This window comes from Topomyia yanbarensis, chromosome 3 (assembly GCF_030247195.1).
Source record: "Topomyia yanbarensis strain Yona2022 chromosome 3, ASM3024719v1, whole genome shotgun sequence".
Lineage (NCBI taxonomy): Eukaryota > Metazoa > Arthropoda > Insecta > Diptera > Culicidae > Topomyia > Topomyia yanbarensis.
Window position 1 is genome coordinate 250,401,928 of NC_080672.1, and position 15,399 is coordinate 250,417,326.

Sequence of the window (15,399 nt, forward strand, 5' to 3'; positions counted from 1 at the left end):
AGAACTGTTTCGATCGGATCTTATTAAAATAGTGCCCAAAAACACATTTTTCAAAGAAATCTTGAAAATGCAACTTTGAAAAAACATGGACTAGGTTTTCGTGTTCAGCGATCCAAAATTAACTTTGAAAAAACCTTTCTTCTTAGCTTATCGCGATTATCTTAAAATTGTTAAAATCTGTCACATTAGATATGAAAAATTAACTGAAAATAGGAAAAATTAATTTTTCTGTAATAAAAAATAGAGCAAAAACAAAAAAGAGGAAGCAAAAGAAAAACGTTTTGTTTTTTTAACTCGAACTTCTTTGAAAGAGAAATAGAGCATTATTTTCGTGTTCAGCGACCCAAAATTAATCTAGAAAACACTTTTTCTCGTAAATTTATTTATCTTGTAAACTAGTGTAATCTTATTTAAGACCAAAAGAGATACGTGAAAAACAGAGCAAGTTTCACTCGGTGCTTAATAACATCACCAGTTTTTATCAGATTTTCGTGATCTTAGGCTTAAAATTCTCGTGAGAATTTTGTCTGCCGCATAAGATTTAATTTTACCAAACATTACTTTTTTAACTTTTTTTTTACATTTTTGAAATGAAAACATCAATACCAATCAATGGTGAGTTTTTTGTGTTAATCGGAAAATTTTTTCTTGAGATATTGTCCAATAATTACAAAAAGTGCTCAAAAACACGTTTTTCAAAAAATCACAAAAACTGTTCCTTGAAAAAGTAAATGGATATGATTTTCGTGTTCAGCGACCCAAAATTGACTTAGAAAACACCTTTTTACATTTCTTATAAAAGAAATGTATAGAATTCGCTCAAACTTTCAAGATTTTTACATTTCTTATAAAAGAAATGTATAGAATTCGCTCAAACTTTCAAGATTTTTTCCGAGGCCCGGAGGGCCGAGTCTTATATACCAATCGACTCAGCTCGACGATTTGGGACAATGTCTGTGTGTGTGTGTGTGTGTCTGTGTGTGTGTGTGTATGTAACGGACAAATTCTCATTCGTGTTTCTCAGCAATGGCTGAACCGATCTTATCCAAACCAATTTTAAATGAAAGAACTAAAAAACAGTATGAACGCTATTAATTTGTTTTTGATTCTGATGTTTAGTTTCCAAGATATGAATGTTTGAATGTGTAAAAATGGCGTTTTTTGCAGTTTCTTGGAATTATTTGCCGAAGTTGACAATATAGATTAACAATTTATATTTTTTTAGATAGCTTTTACAAATACCTTTCGAACAAGCTATAGATTGTTGAAATCGGACTATTATCAAAAGAGATATTTAACATTAAATGCGGACGAAAGATTTTTATCATTTCCCATTGCCAGAAATATGACCAAAAACATGTAATCTATTTTTAACGCCAAAACGGCTTATTTTAGGTCAATAGTATCTTCGGAGAATTTAATGGAGGCAATATGCCCTTTCTTTTGGTATTGTGCTTTTGCTAATTAATCCCCCTATGAGTGAGATATTTTCACAAATTTTCTTGGAAGTGATTATATCGAAATGATGTCTTCAGCAAATTTGTAGCTCTTACTTTTGCGAATAACTTTACTGAAGACTTCAAATATCTATTTTGAATACTTTAAAAGTTATGGCTTGTTGTTTGTGGATTACTCTTTGTCGCCTATTTATTGTTCAATATAGTAATAATCCATTGAAATAAGCCAAACATTATTTCGATAAAACGAATTTTGTATTTCATTTTTCTATCTACAACCGCTAGAAATAATCACCGAACACTTCCAAGTTGTCTGGAAGGAACTTGATAACTTATCAGTGCAAAAATGTTCATTTGTGCGAACCTTCTGACTGCAATTTTTCTAACTCATGACCATCGGATCGATCTGAAACATATCGGAAAATGAAAAGCGAAATAAATAACTCCAAGCAATGGCGTTGCCAAGAGAAGGTTTTGGGGTTTAACACCATACAACGCCCCCCCCCCCCCTTACCACACCCAAAAAAAAAATGGATTGAAGTTGAAAATTTATTGATGCAGACTGATTTAATTCAATATTACAATAACAATTATCTGATCCGTACATTGATATCCTGTTGTTGTAAACATCATGAGGACTTTTGATAAATTGTCGGAATGGGGTCCTGATATGTAACTGATCTATTGGTCTTGATTTCACAGTTGTCTAATTGCATCAATATCAAAATCCTGCCTGAAAACATTCCAATAGAAAATTCCAGAGTTCTGTAATCAATCATAATCCTCAGATTTCTTTTCAAATTGAGCTCGTTTTTGTAGAGATGTACTGTAATAAGGGTCTTTATTTAATAGGAAGCGAAGTTAAAATTGATTTAATGTCTATGAAACATAGAACAGTTCACAAAAAAAATGCATAACTTTCAACATTTGCTAAAACGTTTTTGCCTTTCTCATTCACTCTAAAATTCGTCAATCTAATCCCGACCGGGAGGGCCGAGTGTCATATGCCAATCGACTCAGTTCGTCGAGATCGGAAAATGTCTGTGTGTGTATATATGTATGTGTGTATGTGGAAAAAAATGTGACCTCTGTTAATCAGAGATGGCTGGATCGATTTGCACAAAGTTTGTCTCAAATGAAAGGTACAACCTTCCCATCGGCTGCAATTGATTTTTTTATTGATTGGACTTCCGGTTCCGGAGTTACGAGTTGAAGAGTGCAATCACACAGCAAATTCCCATATAAACTGAAATGAAAAATTTTCAAAATCAAATTTGTATTTTTGATGCCAAATGACTTTATAATGCATGAAACATCGAGATTTTATGTAAACTCGAAAAAAATAATGTTTGACAAAAATTGATTTTTTTGGGACATTTTTGCCTTTCTCATATAGAAAGGTTATCCAATCACTCTAAAAATCGTCAATCATACCGGCCCGGAGGGAGTATGCAGTAAGTGGTTGCTACTTTAAAATTAAAACTAGTTTAAAATTTCTTAAAAAGTTGAAAATTTTCGGCAGGACCCGAACCTCCCGGATCTTACTATGTGATACTGAAACATCGCTTGAAACCAGCGGCGGTCAGTATCTCAAGATCGTGGCTGTCGATCCATTGTACGTATGTGCAAATCGAACTGAACATGTAATATTTAATTCCACCATTGTATTGAACATAACCAGCCATGGAATCGTAGTCTGGACAAATGAGAAAAGCACAATTGCACCACTAGATGGATTAAAACAGGTTTTCATTTTGGGAATGCGTCGAGTTGAGACGAAAACGTAATATGATTAATATCGAGGATAACACTTCCCGAATGTAGAGAGAAATTTATGAAAAATTACGATTTCCATTCGACTCTAGCAGGTTCTGATCGATTTTGATGAGCATTTGATTTTTGTTGTATGACCAATTATATGTATAGGTCAAATGTTCAAAAACAGTAATTTAAGGTCAAGATAACATCATTTTGAAACCGCCAATTTCGGAGGGTTAGTATCTTCGATGAGTTTTACAAATGTTAAACAGCGCATCATTTGATAAAATAATTTTGACGGTATATCGTCCAAGAAGTATTTATGGTGAATTTTCTCAGGTTAATATTCATGACTACAATAAAGTCTCAACAAATTCGCTAAAAACACGAACTCTGTTACTATTTTTTGAAAAATTAATTCTGCATAATTTTAAAACTTCAAAAATTACGGTTTCGGAATTATGCCGTTTGGACAGTAAGATCGATTTTCACCAAACCCCCACCAATTGTAAAATTGGTATTGTAAACAAAATGTAAGGGTGATACTTCAATGCTGATAGGTGGGACCGAAAAAGTAAACAATCGTCAAAGGGGCGATACTATCATTTTGTCAATTTCAATAGCAAACACAAATTTTAATTTAATAATTTCAAATACTTCATGAAGTTTTGGGTTTCGATCACTGAATCATGCAATCTAGGATGTAAAAAACACAATATTTCTTAAATAGGAAATAAAACCAAGTCTGGAAATATTCACTGTTGATTTTCTTTGAATGGTGTCACTGCTAGTATCGCTTTCTTCAAGAAAAAGCGTTGATATTTAGGTCTCAGTCGCGTTGAAAATTTGAGTAAAGTATAAACTTCATTCCGATTAAAAAAAAAAATTCGATTTTTTGGCTCAGTACAATATACATAACCCCTTTAGAAAAATTCAGTTTTCCCACCACAATGCATTGATTGAGGAATTTAGATATTTTATTAACAGAGCATTAGCAATAATTCGTTTGTATGTCTATTTTATGGGCCACTTTTTCGCTTTCCCATTGATTTGGTTTGAGATTTCTAGCACTGATGCTGTCATATGCTGATTTGAACGATTCTCTGAGTCCTGTCACTATCCCATGTAGTATGTGTTATCAAAAACATCGCGAAGCATCAAGTTCTAAATGTTCTCAAACGATATAATATCCGAAGAGAGTGATAAGAGTTATAAGAAATGTCTCATCACACTGTTAGGTGGATTAAAAGCGTTTTTCTTAACTTCATTCAATCACCCCAAAATTTGTAAACTAGTGTAATACACTACGAGTTAAAACGTGTTTTAACGCTATCTTGATGACGTTTTTCTTGTTGCCAATTATTATAACATGTTTTAACACTGTAGTGTGAACATAGTATAATTACACACAGAAAAAAAAAGATTTGTAGGCTGTATAAAAATATGAATTAAATTCAATAAATTCAATTATTGGACGGGAAATAATAAGTTTATTTATTGAATTCAATAAAATTTATTTATCGTTTCAATAAAAAGATTTTTTGCTCCCTTATTTAGTAATAATTTTATTGAAATTAAAATAAAATTATTGATATGAAAATATTTTCATAGAATATATAAATAATTAATAAAAAAAAAGATTTTTTGATCAATAAATTTATTGATTGAAGTAACAAACAATAATAATCAAATTCAATAACATATATTTCCAGGATTGCTATCTGTAAGTTTAAAATAAATCGTTCACTCATCAGCGGTTTGAAAACAAAAAACGTTTTAACGACAAAATAATATCAAGACCGGCTATAACACACGATCACCTATGTGTAAAAAACATCCAAACTAAGTTGATTCCAGAACTGTATTTATCAATCCAATTTTAAATTGTGTCGGTCACAAACAGCAATATGCACATTATACACCATTAGTAAACTGAAAAAAATGCTTTCGTTCGTTTTTAGCGAACTACCATTACAGCATTTGAGCATTAAAATGATTATTTAAAACTCAAAGTTCATTTCATCCTTGTTCGCAAAGTTCCACCCAAATTGGAAAACCTCAAATGTTTGGCTTCTCTTGAGCGAAACTATCGATTGAATATAAAGCTGATTTTATTTTTGGTGCGTGTTTAACGTCCGCCCAAGTAGTACCATTTGTTCGTATGTAGCATTGTATAGTGCATAACTGTGGAACAAGAATTGAATAAGTATGTACGTTGATCATGTATCTACTGTACGACCCAAAAAGAGGAAATTGACGGATAATGTGCGATGTGCCATTTCAATATGGTCCACCTCAGATTAACAATCGAAAGTTTAATTTAATTTAATTCCAAAAATGTTCTTGTATACATTGCAAATAATTGACATGTAGTTTTTGTTTTAGCTTAACATGATATTTTTTTAAGTTCTCAGTTTTTGAACCATTGAATTTTATAAAACTGAAAGACAACTTTTTTATTCAATTTTTTCCCATACATCGAATAGTTTCCGAGAGATTAGTGATTGAAAAATGCCCCATAGACAAATTTAGGGGGGAGTGGTCTTCGAAACATAATTAGTCGCAGGGCCGGCGTTACACTTTTAGCACGAGTGGGTAGTAAGCATATGGTGAGGGTAATAGAATAGGGATTTGTCCCATTTTCGCATTACACACGCTTGCATTAGATTTACATTAAATCACTTGCAGGGTGTTTGTGTAAATGAAGTTGTTGTGCATCGATATTTTCAAATGCGTGCCCGAGATACATACGTGGCAGATTTCAAATTTATGAAAATGTCCAAAATTTCGAGTGGGTAGTACTACCCATACTACCCACGCTATCCGCCGGCCCTGATTGGTCTGTCTTTAGTCAGACCGGACTAAGTGACAAAATATTGAATTCGAGAAAAAAAAAAACGATTTTAAAATTTGAATCGTAGCATCCTTTACATTAAAATTGAAAATTAATTTTTGCCATAATTCTTGTTTATTGTTACATATTTCAAATCTGGCAAAAGTAGAATGTAGCTGACGAAATTCCTTATCCAGTGATATCATTATCTCATTTTTTGATATTTTGCGACTTATTCCGGTGTGACTTAACACCGACCAATTGATCTACCTTATACCGATGATCCGAAATAAATAAATAAAATTAGAGTTCGCAGACCAGTTAGTTAATCCAATATTTCCACACTTGTCTTCATATTATTGATGGTGGGCGATGTGGCGTTTCATTGGGCTGTTATCAAATAATTGCCATAATCAAAAGCGATACTTCCCACAGCTATATGCTGATAGACGGTAACTGGTCGTGTTGCCGCCATAGTCACGTACCGTAGCGAAGCGTCGGTCGTATCCAAACAAAGCTTCATACATAAAAAGGGCATTGTTATGTTCGCCAGGCGCTACGCGTCATTATCCGAAAGCGATGATGCGATTGAGGAAACATGCCGCATTGCTTCTATAAGTGAGTAGAAACCCGAATAGATGTTCCTCCACAGCCGCTGCGGCTGCGGCTAACCAAATTTTGTGTGATTCGGGACCACTTTGGTTAGCCAGAGTCCTGTCTGCTCCGAAGGGATGGGGAAGAGAGATAGAACATCACGTGATGCCCATTTGATACCAAAGTGGAATGCTATCACAAAAGGTTACCTTTTAATTATGTTGACCTAGCAAATTTAGCTGCCAACGATAACGATTGCGAAGTTCAGTTCAATCGATGGACACTAAGCATGGTGGGGGGCCGAGCAAGAACTACCGCATGTCGGTCGTCAATTTATCGTGATGATAGTTGGCCGGATAGCACCTGCAGAATTCGACATAATTTGCGTAAGCGACATCATAGTTGTAGTGCCAGTTTTGGCGATATGATGATTTTGGATATCCTGTTGTTGAAGGATGTAATAGATTGACTTATCGTTCGGAGGAAGCGATTTTCGAATCTATTAAATCGTATATGCTAATAGTAATTCCCGAGGATGGTATTTACGTTGGAGTTGGATTATTGGCATAATAGAATCAATTTATTTCAATTTCAAATACTTAACAATGAGTAATTTCAACATATGTATGTATCAAATGTTTTAGAATTTATCCAATACATTTTTGTTTGTTCGAATTCCTTGTTATGTACGATTCGATTTAGATCGCTCAGTGCGAAAAATATAGGGGTCATTCCACGTCAGATTTACAACCAAACTTTTAAATTCCCCAAAAAAAATTCTTGCATTCTTTCGATGAAAATAATTGACAGGCATTTTTGTTTTGGGAGAAAATAGTATTTTTCAAGTTGAGTTTTTAAAATTTTCTAAAATGGAATATATTTCAATCACTATGCGATGCATGACAAAAATACTAAAAAATAAAAGTTGCGTTCTCGCATGAGTTTACCGGAATTTTTTTTGGAACAGTTGTTTTTATTATTTAACATATGTATTCGCTACGCTCAGATGCGCATTCAACGTAAAGTGATATGATGTGAACAGAGATATGAAACTAGTATCATCCCGATCCATATCCATCCTTTTAAATTAGAGCTACATAAATATTCGAAACTTGAGGGGGATTATCATATTAACGGTAAAAGTCACGCAAAGATTCAGTGGTGGCGCGTGGTTTAAAATAAAAGTTTCCATGTTAAAAGCTGAAATTATTCTTTATTTTAAAGACTTTATTAAAAATATGATTTTTTTTTGTTAAAATATATTCGTTTATTTCGAAGATATCCTCGCGTGAAATCGAAATGTTTTTAGTTGGCGTCTCAGATTGCAAGATTGAAATTTCCTTTCATTTTATATCAATATCAACGATATCCATCTTATGTAAGGTCTTGTGTCCTTATGCACAAAAATTTTGCCTTGTACAAAATTTTTCCTATTCGGGAATTTTGCATCAATATCTTTTAAATCGATTCTCTTGCAATCCGGAACGTCAACTAAAAAAGGCCGACTTTGCCCGTAAATTTCTCTCAAATGACCAAATATATTTTTAAACGATTTTTTTATAATATTTAACATAAAGTCTTCAAAACAAAAAAAAATGCCATTAACATAAAAACTTTTCTTTGAAAACCACACGCACAAATTCAAAATGATTTTTACCGTTTATATGTTAATCCCCTCTTAAACATTCTTGACTAAATTGTTGTGCATTGACAAAATGCCGTCATTTTCGTTGAAATAGACCATAAAATCAGTTTGTTAAAGCTTCAGCTACATTTTAAACCAAATGAACCTTCCTGATTGCTATTATATGATGTTTCATAACACAATGAACAAAATGTTTACTACACGACACGGATAAACTAAAATCGTATCAAACCGGGCGCCGTGCCATTTGTGGTATGTGATAGCACATAATCCTCATGTGGTGTATTCTCCAGACCTAGTTACATTGTGTTTCTATATTTCTGCTCTAATCTACTTAACTGGATACCAGACGATACTTTTCCCGGCAGAAAAAATGGGTTTACCGACAAAGCTTTTATTTATTTATTCTCCGAAGCTCGCTGGCAGCATTATAGCAGCAAAAGCCTGTGCTGTGTATCCATCCATGTTTTCCTATTGTGGTTTATTGATTTCGAATCAACGACGCAGGTACCCACTTGCGATTGTATAATCTACTCGTAGGAAATGTATACTCTATGAAATGTAGTGGAACAAATGGTTTACCTTGTACTGTACGTCGCTTGATTTTGTAATTTTAACAGCGTTCAAACGATCGTGACAACATTATTGTCTTATTTTTATAGGAGGATTAGAAAAATTTTAAATAGAAAATAGTTCTTAAGAGTTAGTTAAACTTTGAATTCTTTAAAGACTAGACCACATCGGTTGATGAAACATATGTTTATGATTAGAAAGACTTGATGCAGCAAGGTCATTCTAAATAACGTACAATTTAAGGCTGAAGGCGATTTTTCCCAGCCTCAAAGCATGCTTTGAAATCATAGTGGATCGCTTCAAAAGAGTGATCCAATACTGAATATTTTCAACGCACTAAATTGTCACTGGTTTCCCCGTTGTGAAATGTTTTGCAAAATGAACACCGTTGATTTTATTGGCTATCGCCAGTTTTCCTTGGTCTTCGAGTGGTTGGGCACATTGCAAAATGCGTTGGCGTCAGCTGCTAACGATTTGCGTCATTGGGATTTTTTCGCGTTTTTAAGTTACTAGGATTAAAAACCAGAAGGGACAGCCCTATGGGGCTGCAGGAACTGTTAAAGTAAAACTACACCTCTAAATACAGAATATTTTGATTATAACATTAATTAACTCACCAGTAGATACATTTGGATGTATAATAATAATAGAAATATTGTACAATGTTTTTCTTGAAGCACACGGTCGGGTTCTCCAAAAATCAATTGAGTTATTAACCGCCAATGAAACCGGTATTGATTTTGTATTCTTTCAATCTACTCGCATATATATATATATATATATATATATATATATATATATATATATATATATATATATATATATATATATATATATATATATATATATATATATATATATATATATATATATATATATATATATATATATATATATATATATATGTGTATATATATATATATATATATATATATATATATATATATATATATATATATATATATATATATATATATATATATATATATATATATATATATATATATATATATATATATATATATATATATATATATATATATATATATATATATATATATATATATATATATATATATATATATATATATATATATATATATATATATATATATATATATATATATATATATATATATATATATATATATATATATATATATATATATATATATATATATATATATATATATATATATATATATATATATATATATATATATATATATATATATATATATATATATATATATATATATATCGTTGTTGTGCTATCTTATGACAAGCGCCATTTAGCACATTTCGAGAAAAACGATAGTTTGAGATTGAATATTTTGAAACTTATAAATGGTACAAACAACTCGAAGAAGACAATTCACGCTTCTATCAATTCTGTATTAATCTCTCAAATATTACGAAGATCGGTTGACTATGTTGCGATTTTTTATCATAAATGTAAACAAAAGTCACACAAAATTGGTATGGTGTGTCATAAAAATGGAAGAAAAATATTATCAATGATTAACTTTTATTCATATCTTTGGCTTTATTTGGTCAATAAACAATCGGAGAGATGCATTTTGTAGAGAATGAGTTACAGTGTTGCCAAATATGCTATATTTCCAGTTTAAAACTTAAACTGCATTTTTCTCACAATTTTAGTATTTTTGTATAGAAAATGATTATTCCATTGTGTTTCTCAGATAGCTTTACACATAGAAACATCGTAAACATCAAGACAATTTGAACCAATCCTCAGACATTTTAAGCAAAAAATTCAAAATTTCTCAGCACGTTTCTCGCTGTATCTCAGTAACCAAGCAGAATATCTAAATTCTATAAGCGCCACATAGTAGAGATTTTTTAGACAAGCAATGTGGCATGTCGAACTCAGTTTACCTCAGAATGGCGTTTGTCATAAGATAGCACATCAGCGACGACTACATAATTTAACCTCAACTTACAGTGGTTCAAACTGCAAATTTAGCAGGAATTTTGAGATTTTACTAGAACAAAACAACTTAGCTTTATTAAGTCTTTGGAGACGTTTTCGTAGTTTTTGAGCTCCTTCTTTGTGTTAAAACAACAGTAAGAGTAATTCTAATTTTACCAAGATCAAAAAATTCACTTTTTAATCATTCTAGCTAGAACCATACGACCTTCAGCGAAGTTGTAGAATGACAAATTTAGGAAAAGTTTGCTGAAGACATATAAGCTCTAGGGAGTGGGCGTAGCGTAGTTGGTGAATCGATTGCCTTGTACGCAGCGCACCTGGGTTCGAGTCCCGACCCCACACATAGGTTACTTGACCAAGACCGCGGGGAGACTTGACCAAGAGAATTTTGAAACATCTGAACCAAAAATGATGAAATAAAACATACTATTATCCTTTTTCCATATTGCCGAGATCCTTAGGTAGCAGTAAAAAATATAAAAGGGTTGCATTTCATAAATTTCGACTGCTTGTAATGCATTTCGTTTTAAGTATTTACTGTACTGCTTACATTGCATGTTCACACGTCACGAAATCAGTTATATTACTACTAATTTTGTTTAAAAGATAAAAACTGATGTTTGATCTGGGATTTTTTCGTGACGTGATTAACATTAACAGTAGGTACCACAGAATAATAAATATCAGAAATTTTTTATCTTTCTCGCAATTTTGATGCAGCTTCTATCCCAATTGTAGGGGAGAGATGCCGCATGACGACATTTGCCTCTGAAATTCTGGATGACCGATCTCATGATCAGACTGCCTGCGATACATGATTTACAAAAAAACGCACTATTAAAAAACGAAACTTTATTTAATAAGGTACTGAAAATGTTCGGTACTCCCCGATGCAACTGTGCGCACATAATCATTAATAATATTTTTGTAGGGTTATAATAAAGATTAATTTACATCTACAGTGTTGTAATACTTCGAAAGACAAACTCGTATTAAAGTGACTCTATATAGGAGACATAGAGAGGGCGGCATCTCACCGGACGCGGCATCTCTCCTAAAATTACCCTAACATTTTACTTCCTTTAAGCGGACCGAGTGAATAGAATAAATCACTAATTTTGAAGTACGGTTTTTTGTTTTAGTGTTTCGGATTCTCCTCGTCAGTAACTAGCACCAACTAGGTGTCTAGTTAGACGATGTATCTAAGCTAGTACCCAAATTAGCACTAGTTAGACACTAAAATCCAAAAAGTCACACGTCTTGCGTGAACACTAAACAACTGGCTTATACCGAGCGATGTCTCGATAGTAAGCACAGAAGTTCTGTTTGCCGACGAAGAATATGAACCGAAACTGTCTTATGGTTTGAAGACCCAAACGCCTGAGATTAGATTAAATTTGGCTCTATTAGCGAGGGTGCCACACTATTCCATTTATAACGTGGCCTACAAATGAGGTAATGCATATAAAATGGCATTAACATGTTTGCTTCGTTCCTAAGAACCAATTTAATGACAATAATGGCCTGAAAATGGCGAAAAGCTCGTGTTTGAGCACAACTAGGGGAACTGGGGGGAAGCCCGACACCCTGGGTAAGCCCGACACCCACGACTTTTCCCACATATCAAATTTTAAATCATACAATAATGACAGGATATTATTAGTACGATTATTTTTGGCATTTCGATACATATCGATGCCACATGGGTTCATAAACGTCAACAAAATAAACAAAACAAGCGAAAGCAAAGTTGATGCGCTTTTGGATGTTATTTTTAGTTGATACATTTTAAGGTTTTAATAACACAAAAGTTTTGAAAATGACAAGTTTTTTGTCACACATTCTATTCTACTCTCCATATCGTTATTTGTATGTATTGAAGATAAGTTTGAGTATTTCAATACTGTTAATTGAGCATTTAACAAAAATGGGCGCTGTTGGGGTAAGACCGACAGTTTTTGGGTGGGGTAAGACCGACACGGTGTTTAGATAATTGGGTTCGTTTTTGATTCGATACAAACGACTGGGTATATTTGTTGTGTTCAATTATACTATAATTACGTCATGTTAATAATTGAAATACACGGAAACTATGTTTTTTGCATTTATTTATCAGTATTGTCTCAAGCCAACCAAAAAAATTAAAAATTAAATTGAACGTGATTCATAATAATATTACAAAGAGAAACGAAAAGTATAATCTAATATGAGATTTTGAAATGATATTGATGAAAAAATTTCATTGGCCGTCGAATTGTTGATCAACAGTGTTCCGAAAAATCACAACACGAACCGGATAGCTTACTACGAAGCGTGCGTCACTTCTAAGTGAATGAGTCCTAGTGACAGCGTATATAATCTGCTCGCATAACAGCTCTTCCTCGTTAGAATGGCTATACAAGTGGCTAAAGCTCGAAAGAATTACTTGAAAAAACCCGTACCATAATATAAACCATGCGTTAAACATTATTTATTCATAACACCACGCATACGAATGCTCTTCCTCTTGCTACGCGATGAAACTACAGAAAGTATGCGTTTGCATCACACATACTCATATACACATAATTGCACTTTATCACACATACACAATACATTTTTAATGGAAAAAATTGGACAAAAAGAAAGTTCAAAAGGGGGTCGCTCTTGCCCCTTTGGGGTGTCGGTCTTACCCGCAGCGTTTTTAAAATGACATTTTTCTCCATTTTTTTTGGCAACCAATAATTTTTAATGAATTCAATTTTTTGAAACGCTGAAAAAATTATATTTTGTTAAGAAACAACTTAACAAGGATTATGCACAGAATATACAATTTTAGGAACTTTGTGGAATTTTAGAAAAATTATTGCGCTTAAGGTGTCGGACTTGCCCCGCGTTCCCCTAAAACTAAAATGGTTTAACCCCCAAAACCCTCGTCTGGTTATGCCACTGAAGGTGCCAACATCGCCCAAATAAAAAAATCCGTGCTAGGATGTTTTAAGACTAACAGAACACTATGAGGAAATTCCTTCAAAAAATATCGATTCGCAAATTTTACTAGAACACTAGCTGCACCGTTTATACACGGTCCGAATCACTCATTTGCAAAAGAGTTATCCCTCAGGGCAGGAATAATTTTTCACTACTGGTCTATCCCCCGTATACTTGCGAATATATCAGTGGCACCATAACCTCAAATGCGGCCACAGTCCCAACTAAAAATATATTTAAAGTGACTGTTAAAGCGGGCGAAGAATTTGTTTCGAGTGTTATATCTGTTAGTATGTGGTTTTACACCCTACTAGTTTGCTATGAATCACTGCATTTTTTGATGGGGTACCGTTAGTAGAACGTCGAAACCAATACACTGAACATTTTTTTATACGGGGTATATGAACTACATAAAAAACCACATAACTTATTATATACACATAAAAATCGTACAAAATATAAGAAACTGCATAAAATATAAGAAACATAAGCAAAATTTCAGTGCATACACCCTTTTAAGCTGATTAAGAGACGTTGATGCTGGTTTGAATTGATTTTTAAATTTACCATTTTCACAAGACGGGATTCAAAATCCAAAAACATAAACGTAGAATGAACTAAGCAATATTGCTCCAGCGGAATTAAATGAGGCTTTTTTATTCCAGATAATCGTATCATCTCTCGCTCTGATCATAACTTTTGTTTGCGGAAACAACGACGACAATCCGTTCAAGGACATTGCAAACTATCACCAGTGGAAACCTCTCGCAAAATGGCGCCAACAGTTTTATCCACCATCCGAAGCACACCAGCGTAGCGCTACCGATGATCGTGCAGAGTACGACGATGATGATGCTTCCGAAACGCCACAGGATTTGCAGACCATAGATTTCAAATCGAAACGATCCCGTCTCCGGCAACCGCTTTGCGAGGTTCTAGTCAATATCGTTTACGTTGGTAACGGTACCGATGGTTACCAGTATCGCCCAGACCACTACGTCACCGAGTCTTGTCTCAGTACATTCAACACATTCCAAAATAAGGTAATGTCACAGATTCCAAACCAGTAGGAATATTGTTCAATGTTGACCCGCAATTTCTGCTCGAGAAATATAACAGTTGGTTTGAACTCCTTTACCAAAGATTACGTGAAATTTGTTTAAAAACAAAATGTGACTTCAGACTTGCAGCTAAGGAGTACCTTGGATCTCTCGAATATATTTCTAATACTAGCAACCTTGAAGCTCTTTCTTTTGGTTTATTCGTCAAGGCGATAGCTTCACGGAGCCGTGGGTCTTCTACATCCTTACATTATGTAAAAAATAAAAACTATAAACGATTAATACTAAGAGTCTATCCGATCCCGTACGCACGACTTGCAATTGCGCGCGGAGATCCGTTTTTACGTCAAGAAAATATTTGCATCCACGCCAACTACATTGAGGTTAGCGATCAGGTGTTCTTTCTAACATATTTCCCTTTCGGGGCACGAGCGTGAACCCCCCGTCATTGCTAGTAGCTCCCTCACCTCCCTGTTGCATTTGTGGTACTTGACGTGGCTTTCGCAGTTGTCATTATTGCTTGAAGAGAAGCCACAAATTTGGCAACCGTTTGT

The 15,399-nt window shown here is 33.5% G+C and overlaps 1 protein-coding gene across 1 annotated transcript in view; it reads left to right on the forward strand.

Moving 5' to 3' along the window:
• LOC131690353 (uncharacterized) overlaps positions 1 to 15,399 on the forward strand; it is a 62,136-nt gene that overhangs the window by 44,127 nt on the left and 2,610 nt on the right. Inside the window, exon 2 of the mRNA XM_058976060.1 lies at positions 14,450 to 14,827. Coding sequence (XP_058832043.1) covers positions 14,450 to 14,827 — 378 coding nt within the window. The remainder of the gene's footprint in view (positions 1 to 14,449; positions 14,828 to 15,399) is intronic.